The 21,335-nt window shown below is 34.3% G+C and overlaps 1 protein-coding gene across 5 annotated transcripts; it reads left to right on the top strand.

The window, feature by feature from the left end:
* Positions 1 to 3,962: 3,962 nt before the first annotated feature.
* On the top strand, positions 3,963 to 9,737 carry LOC112703566 (uncharacterized). Of its 5 annotated transcripts, none has more exons than XM_072199729.1 (9): positions 3,963 to 4,407; positions 6,672 to 6,914; positions 7,162 to 7,418; positions 7,494 to 7,706; positions 7,783 to 7,875; positions 7,942 to 8,043; positions 8,954 to 9,094; positions 9,176 to 9,337; positions 9,511 to 9,737. In XM_072199729.1, the coding sequence occupies exons 2-9, from the start codon at positions 6,674 to 6,676 to the stop codon at positions 9,598 to 9,600; spliced, it is 1,299 nt and encodes a 432-aa protein (XP_072055830.1). In that variant the 5' UTR covers positions 3,963 to 4,407; positions 6,672 to 6,673; the 3' UTR covers positions 9,601 to 9,737. The 5 variants fall into 5 exon arrangements, with proteins under 5 accessions (XP_072055830.1, XP_025610866.1, XP_025610865.1 ...); XM_025755081.3 differs by having other exon boundaries at positions 8,948 to 9,094; XM_025755080.3 differs by having other exon boundaries at positions 8,954 to 9,337.
* The last annotated feature ends 11,598 nt before the right edge of the window (positions 9,738 to 21,335 follow it).

The raw sequence follows: 21,335 nt of genomic DNA, 5'->3' as shown, positions 1-21,335 counted from the left end.
AGTTTATTATCTTCTTTTTACTATTATAAGTATGTATTTTAATTTTTAGAAGTCGTAATACCTCGCCACCTCTATTTTACGACTTACGCGTAAAGTCTTGGGTGGTAGGGTGTTACATGAACCTTGATCTTTCAGCATTAGTGAATCTTGAATCATCTCCAGTTCCAAATCTTGAGCTATTACTTTTGTTTGTGAACCTTGGATCATTATAGAGTTGAGCTTTAAATTTGGAACTGTTTCCACTAAAGTTATTTCCACTTTTTTCGTATCTCGAATTGTAATTGTTTGCACCAAACTATCCATTCTCATTGTAGAAACCTCAACCACCTCGCACTGATCTGCCACCACTTCTACCTCTATAGTCACCTCTGAAACTACCTTTAGATCCACCTCTCATGTTGAAATTCTGAGAGTAACTTTGCACTTTATGCCACATTTATGCCTGTATGTGTAATATTCCTTCCAGCAAAATACTTTGCTTAAGTCATGGTATTTTTTACTAGAAAGAACGTCACATAACCTTTTCTAATATTAATTACTTAATACTGAGCCTTTATGTTGTTATTGCATCCCAGTTTTAAGAAAATACTGGAAAATTTTATTTTTATTCATTGAAATCACATGTCGAAGATCTCCAAGTAATAATAATCACATAAATACTAATAATAATAAATATTATATAAGTAAATTTAAATAAAACTCATATACAACACCTACCCCTCTGAATAAAATAAAATATTAAGCTACAAGAGCGAGAGGACTCTATGAAAGCAACTTGATTCATAAACAAATTCTACTATTTGCTTGCAGCTTCATACTGAATCTTTAAATCTGTGTCACTGAAAGAGTGAGAGATTTTGGGTGAGAACAAAACCATAAATCTTCAGTAGAGGGCGAGAATGCCACAAAAGTAAAGAATAAAGCGTAAATAGTTAATTTAGTTCAACAATATTTACTTTCATTAATTCCATAAAACTCTTTAAAGTTACATTAGAAAAGTTGGTTATCGGCTTCAAGTTATATTCCTTAAAAATTCTCTCTAGCTAAAAACAACCTCAAATACAAAAGTAAAACGGATACATAAGTAAATCGGACAGTACAGATAAATAAACAATGCACACATCAATCAAACAATAAAATAATATAAATAAAGTAACACACAGTACAAGCAGACTCAAATAGGTCATACAAATGCATATGACAAATGTCTAGCTCTAGTGCAGGTAATAAGCTCAATTGTCAGTTTCTATCCATTCCCGACATAACCAGGCAAGTAAACAACCTCTATCTTACAGGTGCAACTCTCTCTAGTCCATATATACTGGACATAACCTCTATAAGCAACATTTGTCTTACAGGTGCAGCTTTCTCTGGCTGTTGTAGGTCATGACAAACCTCTGTAAGGACACCATCTTACAGGTGCGACCATCACCCCAGACTGGCCGTTGTATCCCTGGAAAGCAAATCTCAGTGAACTCACCACCATATCTCTGCTCGTTTTCAGCAAGTAAATAATCATCTCAGCTCATTCTCTAAGTCAAACAATATCTCTGCACGTTTTTAGCAGGTAAACAATAATCTCAATCATTTTCATTGTTCATCATCAATTATCATTCTCATTCAGATTTTATTTTTCTTACTCGGTCTTTATTAAGGCAAAATTCTCTTTTTAACTCATACATTTTAATTTATTCCAGTTTTTTTATAACTTAAAAGTTACTTAAATTATATGAATAACTAACATGTTCCAAGCATAGATTCATTAAGTATATACTGAACCGGTTTGAATTTTCATCCTCTGCTAAAACTTCAAAATAAATCAATTATCTCTTTATCAAAAGATTATTTAAAATATCATAACAGTTTTTTCCTTTAATATTCTCAAAAATATCTGACAATAATATAAAAATCTATTTTTAAATCTCATACCAAAAGCTGTCATCAAAACAACCTTGGCTGCCTAACTTCCATTCTGTTTTTAAAATATTAAATGAACTTGAAATTATGCAAATTTTATGTCCAAGTGAGAGTCTCGTACTAATATTTCTAACAAACTAAAGATAATAATTTTTTTATTTGTCTAGCTTCAGTAATAATGAAAAAAACTATAACTGCTCTACAGTTTTAAAAACCAGAAAAACAACAGCAATGAACAACTTTTAAAGAGTAAAGTATCATTTTTGTCCCCAACGTTTGGGATAAGTCCTAAAGTTTTTTCTAACATTTCAATCGTCCTATTTAAGTCCCTAATGTTTCAAAATTGACTCAATGTTATCCTGCCATTAGGGATCCGTTAACAGAATTGACGGCGGGACAAAATTAACGAAGAAGTAAAATTAGTGAAGAAGTAAAATTTGGAGTTGTATTTGATTAATTTACTGAGTTTTTAGCAAATAGATTGTTATCTACTATTGAAAACTCTGATACCATAAAAAGTATTAAGTTCAAACAAAGAAAAAAAAAAGGAGAATTGAAGAAGAAAAGAAAAAAGAGCAATTCTAAATTTATTTTGTGCGAAGCTAAATAAAAGTTAGTTACAAAATTAGTTAAATTTTAACTATTTATAATAAGAATAAAGCCAACTATCATATTGTGAATCACACATACTAAACTAATTAGCTAACTTATCCTGCATTATAAACTAACTAACAGTAGCATCTTAAGCAGTAACTAATTCTCTTTAGCTTATTCAATCAGAATGCACATTTTCCTACCTTACATGTTTCATACTTATGTTTTTTAATAAGTGACAACACGTGTTTTGATTAAATAACGCATCTTTTCTTGCATGGCAAACATATCCTTTTCTTTATATGACAAACATCCTTGATTAAGATATATATGATTTCATGAATAAGCATCTTTAAGGCTTTTAATATTCACAAGTAAATTCCAACTTCTATTCTGAAATTTTTCATGAAGTATACTAATACTGTACGTCATTTTAGGTCAACTCGAATTTTTTTTTTTCTGCCCCTACATATATTTTTATCCGACGATATTTTGGAATTTGTCCCGACATGCATATCTATATCTTTCAGGATTTAGAGAGAGAGTTAACTAAAGTCATTGGCAACCAATTTGTGCATGTTGACTTGGAAAATTCTACGGAAAAATGCAACTGATAATTATTACATACAAACCTCTTTCGTTCACTTCAGAGTTATATTTATTTATATGAGGTTTTTTTGTAAGATAAGAAATTAAGTAAAAGTTAAATGAGTTCGGGTTCTTTTTAAAGAAGCTTTGTGAACGACATTTGGTGTTAAGTATAGAAAAATCTTAATTGAAAAATTTAAAATTTTCAATAATTTCACTATGCATTTATTAAAGATAAAACCTTAAAAAATTTGTACTCTGAGAAATTAATGCTATCATTGAATGCTTTGTTTTATTTTTTAATATGAAACTATTGATGAACTCTGCCCAGCATAGTTATCAAACCCGAATCGGACCGACTGATTCGACCAAAAAGCCGGTAAATCGGACCTTAGACCGATTCGGGTTAATCATCTAACCGGATAAGCATACGAACTGATCAAACTCAAAAAACCCGATCAAATTCAGTCTAAATTGAGAATTGAACCGAACCGATTGACCTGCTGACGTCAGCACGCCCCCACTCAAATCTCAAAAATTTGGAGCATATGCTGGGTTCGAACTTGAAACATTCAAGTTATAAAAGAAGTTTGCCACCACTTGAACAAAGTTACTTTCTGCCTTAATTTTATCTTTTAGTAAATATATTATTAATTATTAGATATATCCTAATTAATAACTTATGTATTAATTCTTTTAGTCATGCAAATTTAAGATATTTTACTTATCTTTTAGTCATATTAATTTAATTTATTTTTTTTATATTTAATCTTTCTTAAATTAATTACTTTTTAATTATATCATTATTAAAATAAAAATTAACACTACAAAATTTATATTTAATTGAGGGGGTTTTTTAGTAGAGGTTTTTAAAAACCTCCAGAATACACTTTATTTATGGCAATTTATAAAACCTCCCCTAATAGCTAATTTATAAAATTTAAACTATAACCCCAAAGAAAACCTCTCTTTTATGTGAGTTTTCAAAATTCATCGAAGTAGAGAGAAGAGAAGACAAAAGAGAATGGCTATGGACAAAACCCTAAATTCTCCACCGATGTAGCTATCGTTGCAGTCGTCGGTCCGCCGCCATTGTAGTCGCTGGTTATGCCGCCGTTGCCGCCTAAATTCTCCTCTATCAACATTATGGTTTCAGATCTGGTGGCTCTGTAGCTATGATTGCCGCTGCAGTTTCCGCCGCCATTGCCACTGCAGTTTTCGCCATCGTTGCTGCTGTAGTTTCTGCGGTCGAAAACTTCTGAATCGAGCCATTGTTTCAAATCTATTTTCTCCTTCGAGTTATCACTGGTATTCTTCTTCTCCATATTTGACTTGTCTCTATTTCTCTGCTTCTTTGAAGTTCCAAATAAGCAACCAGCTTAGGTAATTATTCAAATGTGTTAAATCGGTGCTTAATACCGTACTTATTTCGACATTGAACCAATTGCCATTTGGTTATTATGTTAATTGGACTCATGATTATGGAATTTTACCATTGTGCAACGTCCTGCAAATTGAAATGGAATTCAAAATGGAAATGGCTTGTCTGAATATGCTTGCATGCTTTTACTTGTTCATTTTTGCCACAGTTTCATGTTTTATCGAGATATTCTGCATTTCTTTGTACATTTTGATATGCTTTTACTGATTTTGCATTTCTTTGTTCAAATTGTTGAATAAATTGGTGAATTGCTGGGCTCATGATGGAAATTATCCGCATAAGGATTCAATAATGAATATAAATATTATAGACAACTCCATTTGATAAAACTCTGTTGCCTACATTTTTTAGAATGAACGTGAACTTTTGTTCCTTGTGTGAAGGAAGTGAATAAGAATTTCTCATCTCAAAGTTACATTTTTATTATTCAATTTATTCTCTGTGTAATTTGTGGAAAAGATTAAACTGAAGCATACATGTAATTTCAATAATTTTTTTGCTGCTTCTGATAATTTCATAATGATATGTGGCCTATGATTTTCATTACATTCTGTTCTTCAAATTTGTTATATAAACATTAAATTTAGAGGTTTCAAAATCTTTCCCCTTGTTAGATTCTCAATGTTCTCACTAGTGATTGAAACTTGTATTTGTTGTTTCTTATTGTTTTTTATTTTTACTGTTAACTACTAAATTCATAATGCTAACTTCAAATTAAACTCTACTTTGATCTGGAAACTATAGTTGCTTGCAATGCTAAATACTACAATCTATTAAATTTCTTTTTTATGCTTTTCATAACTCAAAGGCAGTGCTTCCCCTTGCTCTGTATGCTTTCTCTCTTATCTCTTCTTAACATAGATGCACTGTTTAGGGAAAACAGTACTATATATTGATATGCTTAATTAAAACTATTTAATTTGAGGTTAATAGTTATAATATATAATAATCCTTCATATACCTTATTAGAATCCATACGTCTCATCATCATGGTTATCAAAGTAATGCTCCAATTCAAAATTGAAAAATCCCATGAAAGGGTTATAAGAGAGGACATACATGAAAGCATGGTGGGAGACTATACCACTTTTAACGTTAGGAATGTTATGGTGCAGACTCTATTTTATATATATATATATATTTGTGAAAAGTAAAATCTAACTTAACATATAATCTCAATCTCCAAGTATAGTCTTTTCTTTCCCCATTTCCAATGTTGAGAGATATAGTCTGTGATTACTTTGGTTATTATTATTTGCTTCTTTTAATTTCTTGTTTCAGAGATTAAATAAAAACACACGCTCAGCAGTTACCACTACTCTTGTTAAGAAGAGAAAATTAAGTATAATATAAACTCTCTTTTAATTAACTTTGTTTTTCTTCTTTTCCCTACCTAAGCTTCCTTCTCTTCTATTTTCATCTCATCTGCACACTCAATTAAACATTTTCAGCTTTAATTTGGTAGGATCTTTGGACACAAAGATAATGCTGCTGGTTCAAGTTCACTTCTTGTGTTGGAAAGCCACCAATCCGTTAAATCTGAATGTTGCATCATCTTTAAAATGTAGTAATATATAGTCTTTTGAGAGGTTAAGTCTCCAAAATTGTTGCACCATGGAGTGTTATCTATGTCCATAATACATTCCCGGTAATAGCTGAAATTTTCCTTTCTTAATTGGTAATCATGCAGTGATTAAACTTTTATGCATTAATGCTGCTGGCCTGGTCTGTATCATCATCTATTATAGAAAAGTGAACAACTGAAAAAATATTAATATATTCTTGCTAGGACATGTTAATTTGTACATCTACAACATGATTTAAACTAAAATCAGTTTCAGTTTCATTTCCACCATAATAAAGTAATAATCTATGTTGTAATACCTAAGTAATCTTTCTGCTACATGATCCTTTATTTTTAGCTTTAATTTGGATCAGAATAGAATAGAGTTGTTCCCTCTTTATTAATTATTCTCTTTCATTTCTTTATGAAAATTTGTACAAAATTTCACCAAAGGTAACATTTTAAGCTTTTTATTTATTATGTACTTGATAGTTTTATATTTAATTATTAGTATAATGTCTAATTATCTTTTGTGTGCTTAACAATTTTGTGTTTGTTGATATGCAGTCATGCCAAGGGGCAAACGCATAAAAAATCCATTGAAATTTGTAGATGAGAGGGAAACCAACAATGCTTCGCGTTCACTTCAACCTCCAGCACCAGTAGCATATGAAGATACCACTAGTGTAGAGGCTAGTGAGGCTCCTTCTCAAGCCCCTTTTCAAGCCGCTGCAAATTCCATTTCATCTGATGGAGCCACGCGTTGTTCTAACTCAAAGTCTTCATCTTCTTGGAATATGGAGATAATTGGTATTAATTTATATTGCATAATTAATTAATATGATTAAAGTATAGTTTAAATCATTTATGCTATTAGATTGAATATGTCCTGATCCATAATCTTTTATGCTAGCTTAAAAAATTGTAACTCCTAATATTTTATATTTGATTTTTGAGAATAATTGTAACAATGAAGTTTAAAAAAATGGATAAACAGTTAATATACATGCATTATTTATGAATGCTTTCAATAATGAAGTTTTTTATTTTCCTTAAGACTCTACAAATATGAAGAAGAAGGCTAAGATCAAAGTCAAGGATGTTTGCAACTTACCTAGAGGAGACCATGTAATTGTAGAGGTTGATGAAGAGGGTGCAGCATATGGTGAAGCACAAGGTTTACTTGCTGGTTATTGTGGTATATTAGCAACTAATGCACGTATCTTTCCAATTAGCTTTGAAAAGTGGTCAGGACAAAAAAATGGTGGCATGCCTAAGTCTTTCAAGGATGAGTGCTTTGATACAATGATAAAGGTAAAATTTATTTTATTTGAAACTTCTATTAGTTCAAGTAATTATTTATTTATTTATTTATTTTTTTGTTTGAAGCCCCACTTCTATTTTACAAGCACAGAAAAGATTGCCTATAGGTATTGCATTCAAAGTATTGCAAAAAAGTGGGCAACATATAGGCAAAGATTGTGGAATGAGTTCTATGATCCAACCATGAGAAGAGAAGCATTGGTGAACAATGTGCCTGATGATGTTCCAAGAGATCAATGGGCTTGTTTTGTCAATTATCGACTAAAACCGTCTACAGTTGTAAGACACTAAACAATTCATTTAGTTTTTGTTGAATTAAAAAAATATTAATTGAAGTTATTATATTTATTTTTAGGAGCTTTGCATGAAAAATAAGGAAAATCAAAGCAAGCAAACCATTCCTCACACTTGTGGATCGAAATCCAACTCTCGGAGGCGACATGAAATGGTACATGTGTGATTTTACTTGCATTATATATGTTAATTATTTAACCCTTTATTCTTTCTTTTTTAGTACTTGGAAACGGGAAAGAAGCCTAGTAGAGGAATGATGTACATTGAAACACATAAGAGAAAGGATGGGTCTTTTGTAAATAACGAGGCATTAACTATAGTGGTAAGTGTTTTGTAAACCTTTGCTATCTCATCTTATTTTATTTGTATGTGATCATGTAAAAATGGGATTTGAGTGTGGTTTCTTGTGGATTGAGATATATAATGATCATAGGATGCTTAAATGAAACAAAAGCAGCTTGAAACGTTGAGAATTCTGAGGTTTGATTTTAAAGGGCAACTAAATTTGGTGTGGCAACTAAATTAAGCAAAAGGGTCTTGTACACTCTCTGTTTGCAGTTATTTTGTCTCATTAATAAAAAAATATGCAGCACTGAATTGTAATGTACTAGTTAAGATTATTACATCAAAACTAAGAAGTGTTGTTACAACTTAGGATATTCAATGATGGTAACTTTCAACAATGCAGAGCCTAAAATTGTAATGTATTAGCTAACCAAATTATCTAAATCTGGTATTGTATTCACACCTCAACACAAAAATAGGGTGCCATGTGTGATTGGTGGTAGAGCAGTATAACAAAATAGTCTGGGCGCCTTTAACAGGTACAAGAATAGGTCAACTCTCGAATATCCTATTATTCAGGGTAGAGGCTGAATTTCATGCTATTCATTTTTCTTAATTCTTATTCTTGTTCGTAACAAACTTAACAACATGTTGCCTCTAATTCAGAGAAAAAGAAAATGGCTATTCTGATGTGAAATGAAATTGATCTAACATTGTTATGAAAATGGCTATGCCTCTAATGAGATATATAATGTCCTTCAATTTATGTTGTTAATTACTGTTAGTTCATTATTGTTATTGGTATGGTACAGTCAATTATTTCATTCTGTTTTTGTATTTTAATAGTGAGTATATCTGCATTTCTGCATTAGTCTCTGTTTACTACTTTTAAATAAATAGATAGATAAATTGAATAGTTTCTGTTTACTACTTTTAAATAGGAACAGATTGGGCTGAATATGACACAATCAAATGCACAATTTGAGGTGTCCCCTAATGATGCTGTTGGTAAAGTTTTGGGACCTGAACACTCTGGGAGAGTTCGTTGCATGGGCATGGGAGCAGCGCCTACAAATACTTTTAGGAATGTGAGAAGTCGGCTTAATAGGATGACCATCTCAACTAATTCAGCTAGATCTTCTTCACCTACTACTGTTGCAATTTTACAGGAAAAAATCAATAATTTGGAGTCTGACTTACATAATTCACAGCAAAAGGTCACTAGTCTAGAGTCTAAGTTGCATCAATCATTTGATATGATGAAAGCATACCTAATGATGAAGGAAGGAGGAATTCCCGAAGCGCTTGTTGGCTTCTTTTCTGCCCGAGAGGTAACTTTATAGTAAACTCATTTGTTAGGAATATAAGTTTAGATAGAGTAATACTCATTAATATTGAATATAGGTTTAAATGCTCTTCAAAATTGAGTTGTTAGGCTTATATCGAATCATCTTGATGCTTAACTTTACTGAAATTACTAATAACATCTTATGTTTACATATAGGCTAATGATGCTGAAAGCGAGCCTACTACTCCCTTTGATGCTAGGAGATCAGCTGGTGATAGCAACGGACATCCGACGACAAATATTTGAGCCTACTACTCCCTTTGTTTTATTTTACTTTTTTAAAAAAAAATAGAAATAACTGTGTAGAACAATACCATATGCAATTATATTTGGAACTATTGACATTGAGAATTTTTTATATAAAGAGTTATGTCTTATATTGAGGAATTGTGCTATAAAAGATTTAGTTTTTAAATTTTGATACTAAGAAATAAATTTTTAATTTGAGAGTATGTAAATCAGATGAGATTAATGAATAATTTGAAATTAAAAATAAATAAATAATTATAGGATTTGTGGAGGTTTGAAAATCTCACAAAATAGTTAATTTTGTTAAATTAAAAAAATAATTTGTGGGGGTTTTAAACTGTCACAAAAGTGATATAAAATTGCCACCAAAATTCAATATAAAACTCCCACTAAATACACACAAAACCCCCACTAAATAGATTGTGGAGGTTTTTAAAAACCCCCACAAAAGACCTCGTGGCACCTCAAATTTTGGGGGTTTTAGAAACTCCCACAAATCATTTGGTGGGGGTTATGAACCTCCACAAATAAGAAAAAAAACTGCTACAAATAAAAAAAAATCTTGTAGTGTAAACTTTGTTAAATATCTATAAATTAAAAAAAGATAAGTAAAATTTTTTTATTAATCATGACATATTTTTGTTATTGATAATTATATGATATCTATTAATATTAATATTTTTTAACATATATTTGAATAATGTAATAGATACTAATTAATTAATGAATTAGAAAATAAGTTAAGTCAATAAACTTTTTTATTAACTATATGTTTTTCATTAGGTAAATCGAATTTTTTGTCCTTTAATGAGTCGATATGTAGATAATAGATATATCTATGTGCATATATTCTAACGGATATTCCGGGGGTCTAGAGAAAATTGCAATAGGATTTTCCTACCCAAGATCCGGGGGTAACAATTCCATTTTTATCTAAATTTCGGAGTAAATGGGCTTCCAGCCTATTATATATATAATATATATTATATTTATCTTATATATAATATATATGGGTATATGGTTATATATGTTATTTCTATGGTATGATGATTTGAAATTGCAGTCAAAATATTGAGTCATACATATGTTCCTTGCGGAAATAGAAGGCGAAATCAATCCATTTTTTTAGTTCTACATTTTACATTTATTCTTTCTATTTTTTATTATTTTAATAATATATTATTATATATAGAATTAGATTCTATTTTATACTCCTCAATATACTCTTTTCTACTCATCCTATTCCTATTAACTGAATATATGTCAAAAAATGGTATGATAATAAGCTTTTTCTGTATAACGGGATTGTTAATTACTCGTTGAATTTTGTCGGGCCATTTACCATTTAGTGATTTATATGAATCATTAATCTTTCTTTTCGAAAACGGCTGCTAATACCCCGTAGGCTGAGGAGCAAAAGAAGAAATTCACCCGAGGAGAGGCTGCTTGTATATCCACCATTTGAGTCTCCAACAATTATTCCAATAATAACATATCCGATTTGACATTTGATATAAAAAATAAATTTTATATAATTATTTAATTATGATCGAATTAACTGATTAAACTTATGACCCATTAGTTAAACCAGTGATCCAATAACCCAATAACTTGACCGAATCGATTGTCGGTTCAGTTCTGATAACTACGCTGCCCAGTGCCAGCCTGAACCGACGTACATGAGCTATCAAATAATTGAATGCTTTTGAAAAATCAACTCTTGACTAATTAATATCCACTCATTTCCTATACTTTATGTTTTTTTTTTGAAGTTTGATGAAAATATCTACTCTTCTTTTCCGCGTAGTCGTACTGGCTCAATTATATATGCATGCAGGTGCCTACGTGGACCGTTTACCAATCCTTTCTCCCTCTTATTTATTTCACATCAAAATCTTCAAAGTTTGGCATTTTCCTCCCGAGTACCGACTATTCAATTCTCAACCAATTTATTGTCATTTTTTAATTTTTTTTCAAAACATTTTTGGTGTTCAGATGTATTAAATGATAAAAAGATTTTTAATAAAAAAAATTGTTTGGTTGTTCGCTTGTCAAACGAGTCAGATCTAAAAGTGAGAAAGGTGGAGCGACTGGGAGACGGGTGTAGATGAGCCTTGACGCATAGTTCTTCTAGGTTACCGAGCTGTGTATGTGAGGAGAAGTCCACCTGCAAAAGGACTTTGATGTTCAAGTCAGTGTCCGTATGAAACGAAGGTTTATTTCAGCGTAAGTGACGTACCTGGGGAAGGGGTAGGACCCTCCCCTTATATAGTCTGTACCAACGTGGGTCCTATACAGGCAGACCCTCTTTCTTGAAAGCTTCCTTTCCAACTGTCCAGCTCCAGCTGTCTAGGTTCACGTAGAAGGAAATGCCACTCGGGTCGCGCCTTGGTTGGGCCCTGTTAACCCACCGGGTTGGGCGGATGCCCGGACCTTAGTTCAAGGTTAATGGGCTGGGCCGGAACAGTGCTGATGAGCGGATATTTTATACGTTTTTTGGCATCATTTTCATATAGTTTTTAGTATGTTTTATCTAACTTTTATTAAGTTTTCATAGGTTTTAGTGTAAAATTCACATTTTTGGATTCTACTTTGAGTTTGTGTTTTTATGCAATTTCAGGTAAATTTTGGCTGAAATTGAGGAGCTGGAGCAAAAATCTAATTCAGAGACAGAGAAAGCACTGCAGATGCTGTCCGGAGCTAACCTCCTTGCATTCAAAAGAGCTTTTCTGGAGTTACAGAAGTTCAAATGGAGCATTCTAAATGGCTATGGAAAGCTAACATCTAGAGCTTTCCATCAAAGTATAATAGTCCATACTTTGCTTCATAATTGAAGGCCCAAAACTGGCGTCCAATGCTAGTCTCCTGCCCTATTCTAGCGTCCAGTGCCCAAAGGAGAAGAGACCAGCGTTCAACGCCCATAAAAGACCCCCTAGCCAGTGTTCAATGCTCTAGAGGCCTCCTAGTACGTGGATATCATCAAAGTTCAGCCGAAACACTCACCAAGTCGGCCCCAGAAGTGGATTTTATCACTAAAAGATTGTTTTACCCTTTTTATGTAATCCTTAGTCATTAGTTTAATATTAAAGAGAGACGATCACACTTGTTTAGGATCTCTTCTAGCATATTTCGAATTTTACATTGCACTTTCTATCAGTATGAGTTTCTAAATCTCCTAAGTTGAGGAGAGGAGCCCTGCTGAGTTTTATGGATTAATAAAAGTATTACTATTTCCTTTCAATCCGTGCTCGATTTTCTATTCTAAGATCTATCTTCGTTCTTCATTATAAGACCGCGTGCCTGACAACCACCCGTATTCTTCTTAGGTTTGTGTGACTACGTAACTGGAAAGCATTGAACCACCAGCTTGATTATACATCTCTTAGACGGCCAATCCACGAGTTTGTTGGGGACTTCTCGAAACATCAGTTCAGCCGAGGTATGGGGAGATTAGAGTTTTTGTGGTAGAGGCTAGAATCCAAAGGCACAGCATTCTCTGATCCGGAAGATTCGACCTTGTCTGTGGCATTTTAAGTAGGATCATTAAGGAGAATGGACTGCAAGAGCTTCACCCTCAATCAGAATGGACACTAACCTTGGGGTTCAGATCTGAAGGAGCATTGGCAACCTCTTAACCGGCGTTAATCACATACAGCCTGCCATAGAAGAAATCATTCACAGTTGAAGAAGACAGTAAGACCAGAATTAATCCAGAAGAACAAAGCATCTCTAGGCCTTAACTATCTTTTATCATTGATAATAATCAAACCTAGTATTTCCATCTTTAATTCCTTTTATGCGTTTAACCAAATCCAACAACTCTTCTATCCGCCTGACTAAGATCTACAAGATAACCATAACTTGCTTCAAACCACAATCTTTGTGGGATCGACTCTGACTCGCTCAGGTATTACTTGGACGACCTAATGTACTTGCTGGTTCAGTTGTGCGGAAGTGTGGGATTCTGCGAGCGCTGTGGCTGGCACGTTTTTCTCAACTCCCCTTTATGTGTAGTTCCCGATAGGCCGGCTGCCCGTGGCAGGGACGTGTCCCCTACATGCAAGTACCCCTCATCTGCTCCTGGGGAACATCAACCATCGCGTCGTTCTTTGCACGGGGAATTTAATGCCGATTATGACTAATTTGAAGGGCCAGAGGAAATGACCATTATACCCTTGTCTTTTCGCGCTTTCATCTTCGACGGTTACTATTCCAGTTTTCTCAAAACTGCTTTTCTTCATTATCCCTTCATTCTCCACTCACTTCCGTACCTGCTTATTTTTGCTGCTTCATTCTTTGGATTGCTCTCGAAAGAATTCTTGTGCACAGTTCACTATCTGACTATTGCTTTCTTTATGCATATTTCTCATGTAAGTGCTTTACATTCCTTTGCTGCTCTTACCGTTTCATTCTATGATTGCATGCCACTTTCATTTTGCTTTAGTCCGTTTTTGCTTGAACCAACGTAGCTTTCGTTAGGTAGTTGCTAGAGGGGGTACCATTTTAGGTGCATTATTTGTTTTTGATTTGTCATTCGATATTAGATCGCCATTAGATTCTCGTCCAGTAGGCTGTAGTGCTAGTTTCTGCTTCTTCTGAGCTCCCAACCTCTTGTATATCAAGTTATTAGGTTTGTTATAGCAAACTCTTTAACAAGTTCTGTTTTTTGTTGTTATTATTATTTAAAAATGTTATTTATACACTAAAATCAGCTACTAAAAATAGTCGTCATATATTTATACATAAATATATGTATTATTAACTTATTTTTAATATATATTTTATATTAATAATTAATTTTAGTAGTTAATTTTAGTATGCGCATAACATGATTAATTATTATTAGTGGCCCATATAAAATTCACTTGAACTTTGTAATACAATAGTATAAAAAATATGTAATAGATTATTGTCAGATCTACTGAATTTGCCACTAATTATCGATAAAAATATCCGACAATAATAACTAAAAAGATGACAAATTTGTGAGATTTATCTTTGAAAAAAAATATGAAGGCCATTTTAATGTTTTGGTGCCCTAATTAGTATCAAATTATTCCTAGCAATTATTTAAAAAAAATTATGTAATTTTTGAAAAATGTGTAATATTAATTATAATGATATGTATTCTTTTGAGTAAAAGAAAATCAACCTAATTTACTATTATAATTTTCTACTATTAACAAAATATTTTCTGTGTTTTAATAAATAGGTATATGTTTTATTTTGAGATAAATATTATAAAATCAAAGGTGTGTCAAATAATACATGCCAAAAAAATTCATATATTTATGTATAAATATATGTATTATTTAACTAATTTTTAATATATATTTTATACTAATAGTTAATTTTAGTAATTGATTTTAGTATACACATAACATGATTAATTATTATTAGTGGTCCATATAAGATTCACTTGAACTTTGTAATACACTAGTATAAAAAATATGTAATTGATTATTATCAGATCTACTGAATTTGCCACTAATTACTAACGGAAATTTGTTACGAACAGAGGTAAAATGGAATGAAAAATAATCTACTCAAGCATGTTATAGGTGGGAAAAGAAAAGTATATAGTCTAGTCTAATATCAATTAAGACCGAAGAAACGAAGGGTGTCAATCAAATGGTCTTGAGAGATCACCTGCAAGCCAAGAGCATAGCAAATAAGGGAAGGGGTTCATAAGAAAGATAAGCCAGAGAGGAGAAGAATTAACAGAGAGAGGTACTCACAATGTACTCTGCCCTTGTCTCCCACATTCTCATGCCTTTTTGATCTTTTCCTCTAACCAATTCAGTTATGGTGCAACACTCTTTTCATCCTCCCAATTGGCATATGAGATGAGCCCTCAAGAGCAACCGTTTTGCCCTTCTTTGTATCATTACCCCCTCCTTTAAAAAAAACCTTGTCCTCAAGGTTGAAAGTGGGAAATTGCTGCTGTATTTCTTCATATGGTTCCCATGTTGCTGCTTCTGCTGGTACTCCATGCCATTGGATAAGAACTTGTTCTTGCCAACGGTCATGTTTCTTCACCATTCGATGTCCCAAAACCCACTGTGGTTGGACTCCCAAGCCTTGTTCATCCAACAGCAATGGTGTAGGAATATTAGTAGCCCCTGGATCTCCCCTACACTTTTTTAATGCCGATACATGAAAAACAGGGTGTATCCTCGCTTCAGGTGGTAATTGTAGTCGATAAGCAACTTTGCCAATCCGTGCCGCAATAGGAAAAGGACCAAAGTATCTCATGCTCAACTTATGATTTTTCCGCAATGCCACTGAATGTTGGCGATAAGGTTGCAGTTTAACAAAAACATAATCGCCAACATTGAATTCAACTTCTCTTCGCTTACTATCAGCGTTGTGCTTCATACGTAGCTGGGCTCGCTGGAGGTTCAACTTGAGGGTGGTTAGAACCTCATCACGTTGTTGTAATTGTTCTTGTACGGCTGGTATATCAGACGCAGTAGGCTCGTAACGAATGAGAGGGAGAGGATCCCAACCGAACACAGCCTTGAATGAGGTCATTCCTATTGCCGAGTGGTAGGACGTATTGTAACTATAAGCTGCCCAAGGAAGGAGATGGTACCAATCGCGAGGGTTCTCCTGAGTATAGCAGCGCAAGTACATTTCCAAACAACGATTGAGGACCTCGGTTTGTCCATCAGTTTCTGGATGATACGCAGAACTCCGAGCTAAAAAAATGCCTTGCTTGCCACAACATTGTTCCCAAAACTTACTGGTAAATACTTTATCTCGATCCGAGACAATAGAATGAGGAATGCCATGAACGCTTACCACATTTCGCAGGAAAGCATCCGCAACCTTAGGGGCTGTAAAGTCTGCTGGCAAGGGGATAAAATGAGCAAACTTTGACAAGCGATCCACCACCACCAATATAACTGAGCATCCATGGGATGGTGGCAGCCCAGTAATGAAGTCCATGGAGATGTCCTGCCAAATATGAGATGGGATAGGAAGTGGTTCCAATAACCCGGTCGGTGGTTGAGTACTATATTTGACTCGCTGACAAGTTGAACAAGTGGCTACATATTCCTTAATTGTTTTGGCCATATGTTTCCAATAAAACTGTGCAGAGATCCTTGTTAAAGTTCTATGGAACCCAGCGTGTCCACCCAGCAAAGAGTCATGATACTCTCGCAAGATGGTTTTGGTCAGTGGAGAGGTAGCCGGAATCACCAATCTATCACCCCAGTACCACAGGCCCTGTCGCAGCTGGAGTTTTCCTGATTGAATTTCAGCTTCAGTGAACTCCTCAGATGGTGTGTAGGCCTCGAGTTCTTGTCGTAATTGGGGCAGCAAGGCACCACTTATCATGGTTAGGCTGAGGAAGGATCTTGATAAAGCATCTGCTCCCTTGTTCTCGCTCCCTTTCTTATATTCTATAGTAAAATCATAGCCCAACAACTTTGAAAGCCATAGTTGTTGTTCCGGTGTTTGTATGGTTTGCGCTTGCATCTCCTTGAGGCTCTTGTGATCGGTGCGAATCACAAATTTGTGGCCCAACAAGTAGTGGCGAAACTTAGCCACCGCTGTGAGGATCGCTTGCATTTCCCGAACATATGTGGATTGCTTTTGATTCAAACTAGAAAGCTTCTTAGAAAAATAAGCGATGGGGTGACCTTCCTGACTAAGAATGGCCCCAATACCAGCCCCAGATGCATCTGTTTCGAGCACAAATTGCTTGGAAAAATCAGGTAGTGCTAACACTGGGGCGTTAGTAAGAGCTGTCTTCAACTGTTGAAAGGTGGCTTCCGTATGAGGGGACCAGTTAAAATTATCCCTCTTTAATAAATCAGTCAGTGGGGCAGCAAGTAAAGCAAAATTTTTTATAAACTTGCGGTAATAACTGGCAAGGCCGATGAATGCTCGAAGTTGTTTGATCGAGGTGGGAGATGGCCATTGTTTGATTGCCAAAATCTTGGCGTCATCAACGCGAACACCCTCTCGGGAAACCACATGTCCCAAGTAATCAATTTGTTGCTTTCCAAAGGAGCACTTGGATAGCTTAGCATATAAGGCGTGGGTGCGCAGCACTTCAAAGACATGCATTAGATGTTGTACGTGAGAGGACCAATCCGAGCTATACACAAGGATGTCATCAAAGAATACGAGTACAAACTGTCGCAACACATTTGCAAAAATAGAATTCATTAAGCTCTGGAATGTGGCAGGAGCATTGGTGAGACCAAATGGCATAACAAGCCATTCATATAACCCTTGGTGAGTGCGAAAAGCAGTCTTGTAACAATCTTCCGGCTTTACTCTGATTTGGTGATACCCAGAACGTAGATCGAGTTTCGAAAAAAATTGTGCACCAAACAGTTCATCAATCAATTCATCTACTGTTGGCATTGGAAAAGAGTCTTTAACAGTGACCGCATTAAGGGCACGGTAGTCAGTACAAAACCTCCATGAGCCATCTTTTTTCTTAATCAATAACACTGGAGAAGAAAATGGACTGGTGCTTGGTTGAATAATGCCTTCAGCTAACATATCTCTTACCATTCTTTCAATCTCAGTCTTCTGGCTATGGGGGTATCGATATGGTCGCACCTTCACAGGGGGAACATTTGGAAGTAGCACGATTGAATGATCATGGCTACGTGGTGGTGGAAGACCATGAGGAATGCTAAATATATCCGCAAAGTTACGAAGGAGTGAAGTAAGTTCAGGGTCCAAATTGCATGGTAATGTTAACATAGGAGGTTCCATGCTATCTTTCGACTGCACCTGCATAGTGTATAGTTCAGCGATCTCATCCGTGGCCTGGAGTCGTTTTAATTGATTGAATTGTGCCTTAGCTGGCAGCTGTTGTAACTCACCCTGCAGTGTTACCAATCTTCCATCATCAAAGAATGTAATAAATTTCATTTTGTAATTTACCAAATGTGTATCAAGAGTTTCTAGCCATATATCTCCCAACACCAATTCCTCATTGGCTATTGGCAGTACAAAAGCATTCACAAACAAAGTGTGGCCCTGGATGTTTACTGGCAATCGTTGCACTTCGCCTTCACATTGTAACAAAGTGCCATCTCCTATCTCCACCTTGAATGGGGGTGCCTGATGCACAGTGACAGCAAGTCTCTTAGTCAAGGCGGGGTGAATAAAATTGTCAGAGCTGCCTCCGTCCATTAAAACACGCAGTTCTCGACCTTTTACTGTCCCTTTAAAACGGATTGACCTTTTTGCAGGGATACCAGTCAAGGCATTGTAAGAGAGATGATGGGAATCCTCTGTGATGTGTTCTCCAAAATCATCAGGCTGTTTGATCTCAGTGTTTTCCTCTTCAATTGGTGGATCCTCTGGTATTGCTTCTGTGGTTTGGATGAGGAAGTAATGTTTGGTTGCACATTTATGGGATGGAGAGAAACGCTCATCACATGTGAAGCAGAGACCCTTCTCGCGTCTAAACTGAATCTCGGTGGGACTGAGTTTACGTAACTTGGTGGAGCTAGTTGGAGTGGGCAATAGTGGGGATGTGGGGTTGGGACTCAGGGTCATTGGGTTGGACCCAAGTGAGGGTTTGGGTACAGTATGTTGGGGTGGAGGGTAAGATGATTTCCATCGCGAGGAGGACGGGAAGAAACGCTCCTCAAACAACTTGGCTAAAGAAACCCCCTGAAGAAGAGATGCCGGCGATCGTGCCTTCACCTCGCGTTTTAGTTCTGGATGCAAACCCCCTGTAAAACAATCCAATAACAGGGTGTCGTCCATGCCATAGGTTCTTGAAGCTAAATCATTGAAGGATTCAAAATACTTGTCAACAGAGGAAGTTTGTTTCAATTTTAGTAACTCTTCTCTAGGGTTATCAAATTGAGAAGGGCCAAATTGTATTTGAATGGCAATCGACAAATTCATCCAATTCCTTACCTGATTCAATTTTTTCCAAAGCTGAAACCACGCTAAAGCCCGCCCTTCGAGGTTGACTGCGACGACGTCGAGCATTTGATCTTCCGGTACATCATAAATCTTGAAAAATCTCTCTGCCCGATAAAGCCAATGGAGTACATCGTTTCCCCCATTAAATTTAGGAAAATCCACCTTCAATTGTCGTAACGGTGCGAAACCAGACGATGAATGGGGTTGTGTAGGCGAGTTTACCGTCGGGGATATGAGCTGCGCTTGTATCGCTGCCAAGGACTGGGTAATCATGGTGAGCTGTTCATGGTGGAGATCGGCTTGTTCAGTGAGCTTGTTGATGGCCGCTTGCATAGTTTGCATTCGAGTATTATCCGCCATGGAGTCAATGAAAGCACCAATTTGTTACGAACAGAGGTAAAATGGAATGAAAAATAATCTACTCAAGCATGTTATAGGTGGGAAAAGAAAAGTATATAGTCTAGTCTAATATCAATTAAGACCGAAGAAACGAAGGGTGTCAATCAAATGGTCTTGAGAGATCACCTGCAAGCCAAGAGCATAGCAAATAAGGGAAGGGGTTCATAAGAAAGATAAGCCAGAGAGGAGAAGAATTAACAGAGAGAGGTACTCACAATGTACTCTGCCCTTGTCTCCCACATTCTCATGCCTTTTTGATCTTTTCCTCTAACCAATTCAGTTATGGTGCAACACTCTTTTCATCCTCCCAATTGGCATATGAGATGAGCCCTCAAGAGCAACCGTTTTGCCCTTCTTTGTATCAAAATATCCGACAGTAATAGCTAAAAGGATGACGAGTTTGTGGGTTTACCTTTTTTAAAAATCAACTCAAAGGAATATTATTTATCTTCTTTAATTTTCAAATTAGGTTTAATTTTTGCGTAGCAACTGTATTAATTAAATGAACTTTTTTAACTATAAATATCAATAAGAGTCGGCTTCTAATTGTGTTGGGAAGTAAATTTGTAAATAATTGTTTAGTAATATATATGGAAAGAGAGAAATTTTGATAGTAGTGTTAAGAGAAGAATTACTTAATTTTTTAAAAATATAAAACCTAAAACAATAAAATTTTAAATTATATATTATTATTTAAATTACTATTTTAGTGTTTTAATTTGTATATTAGATCTTTTGAAAGCTAATTATTTTTTATAATAACAAAATATAATCGTAACAATAACCATGCTATATGTACATAAAAAAATAATTATCTGTATAAAATATATATTAAAATATAAAATACACATTGAAAATAAGTTAAACAATACATATATTTATATACAGATATATAGTGGTTAATAGATAATTTAATATTTAATTTTTTATATACACATAATATTTTTATTATAAAAATTATTATTATGTTATATAAATTTTGTTCCACTACCAAAATTTTCTGGATTTATCATTGTTCATAACCTAAAGCTTTGATATCACATGTTAGACTTAATATAATTTTTAATATACATTATAAAATTATCATTCACATGAAAGATCTTGAAATTTATGATTATCACAAATAGAAATAAAAATAGTTACTAACCTTGATCCATGATAATAATAATAATAGTATTAGGAAGAATTCATTTTATCTATTCCTTTGCCTTCTTAAGTTTTTCTTCAATTTACTTATTGATAGTAAATGAAGAAGAAAAGCTTTATAGGTAAAAAGAGAGTACTAAATTTTGATTTCTTTTTCATAAAAGCTAACTTTTATCAAGTTAGTTACATTTCAAAATAATCATATAACTTTTTTATTTTATTATTTTAATTAAATATTTATTAAACTAATAAAATAAAACACATTACACACATAA

This window comes from Arachis hypogaea, chromosome 7 (genome assembly GCF_003086295.3).
Source record: "Arachis hypogaea cultivar Tifrunner chromosome 7, arahy.Tifrunner.gnm2.J5K5, whole genome shotgun sequence".
NCBI classification, from domain to species: Eukaryota; Viridiplantae; Streptophyta; class Magnoliopsida; order Fabales; family Fabaceae; genus Arachis; species Arachis hypogaea.
The sequence above is the reverse complement of the archived record's forward strand: the minus strand, read 5'-3'. Positions and strand labels throughout refer to the sequence as shown.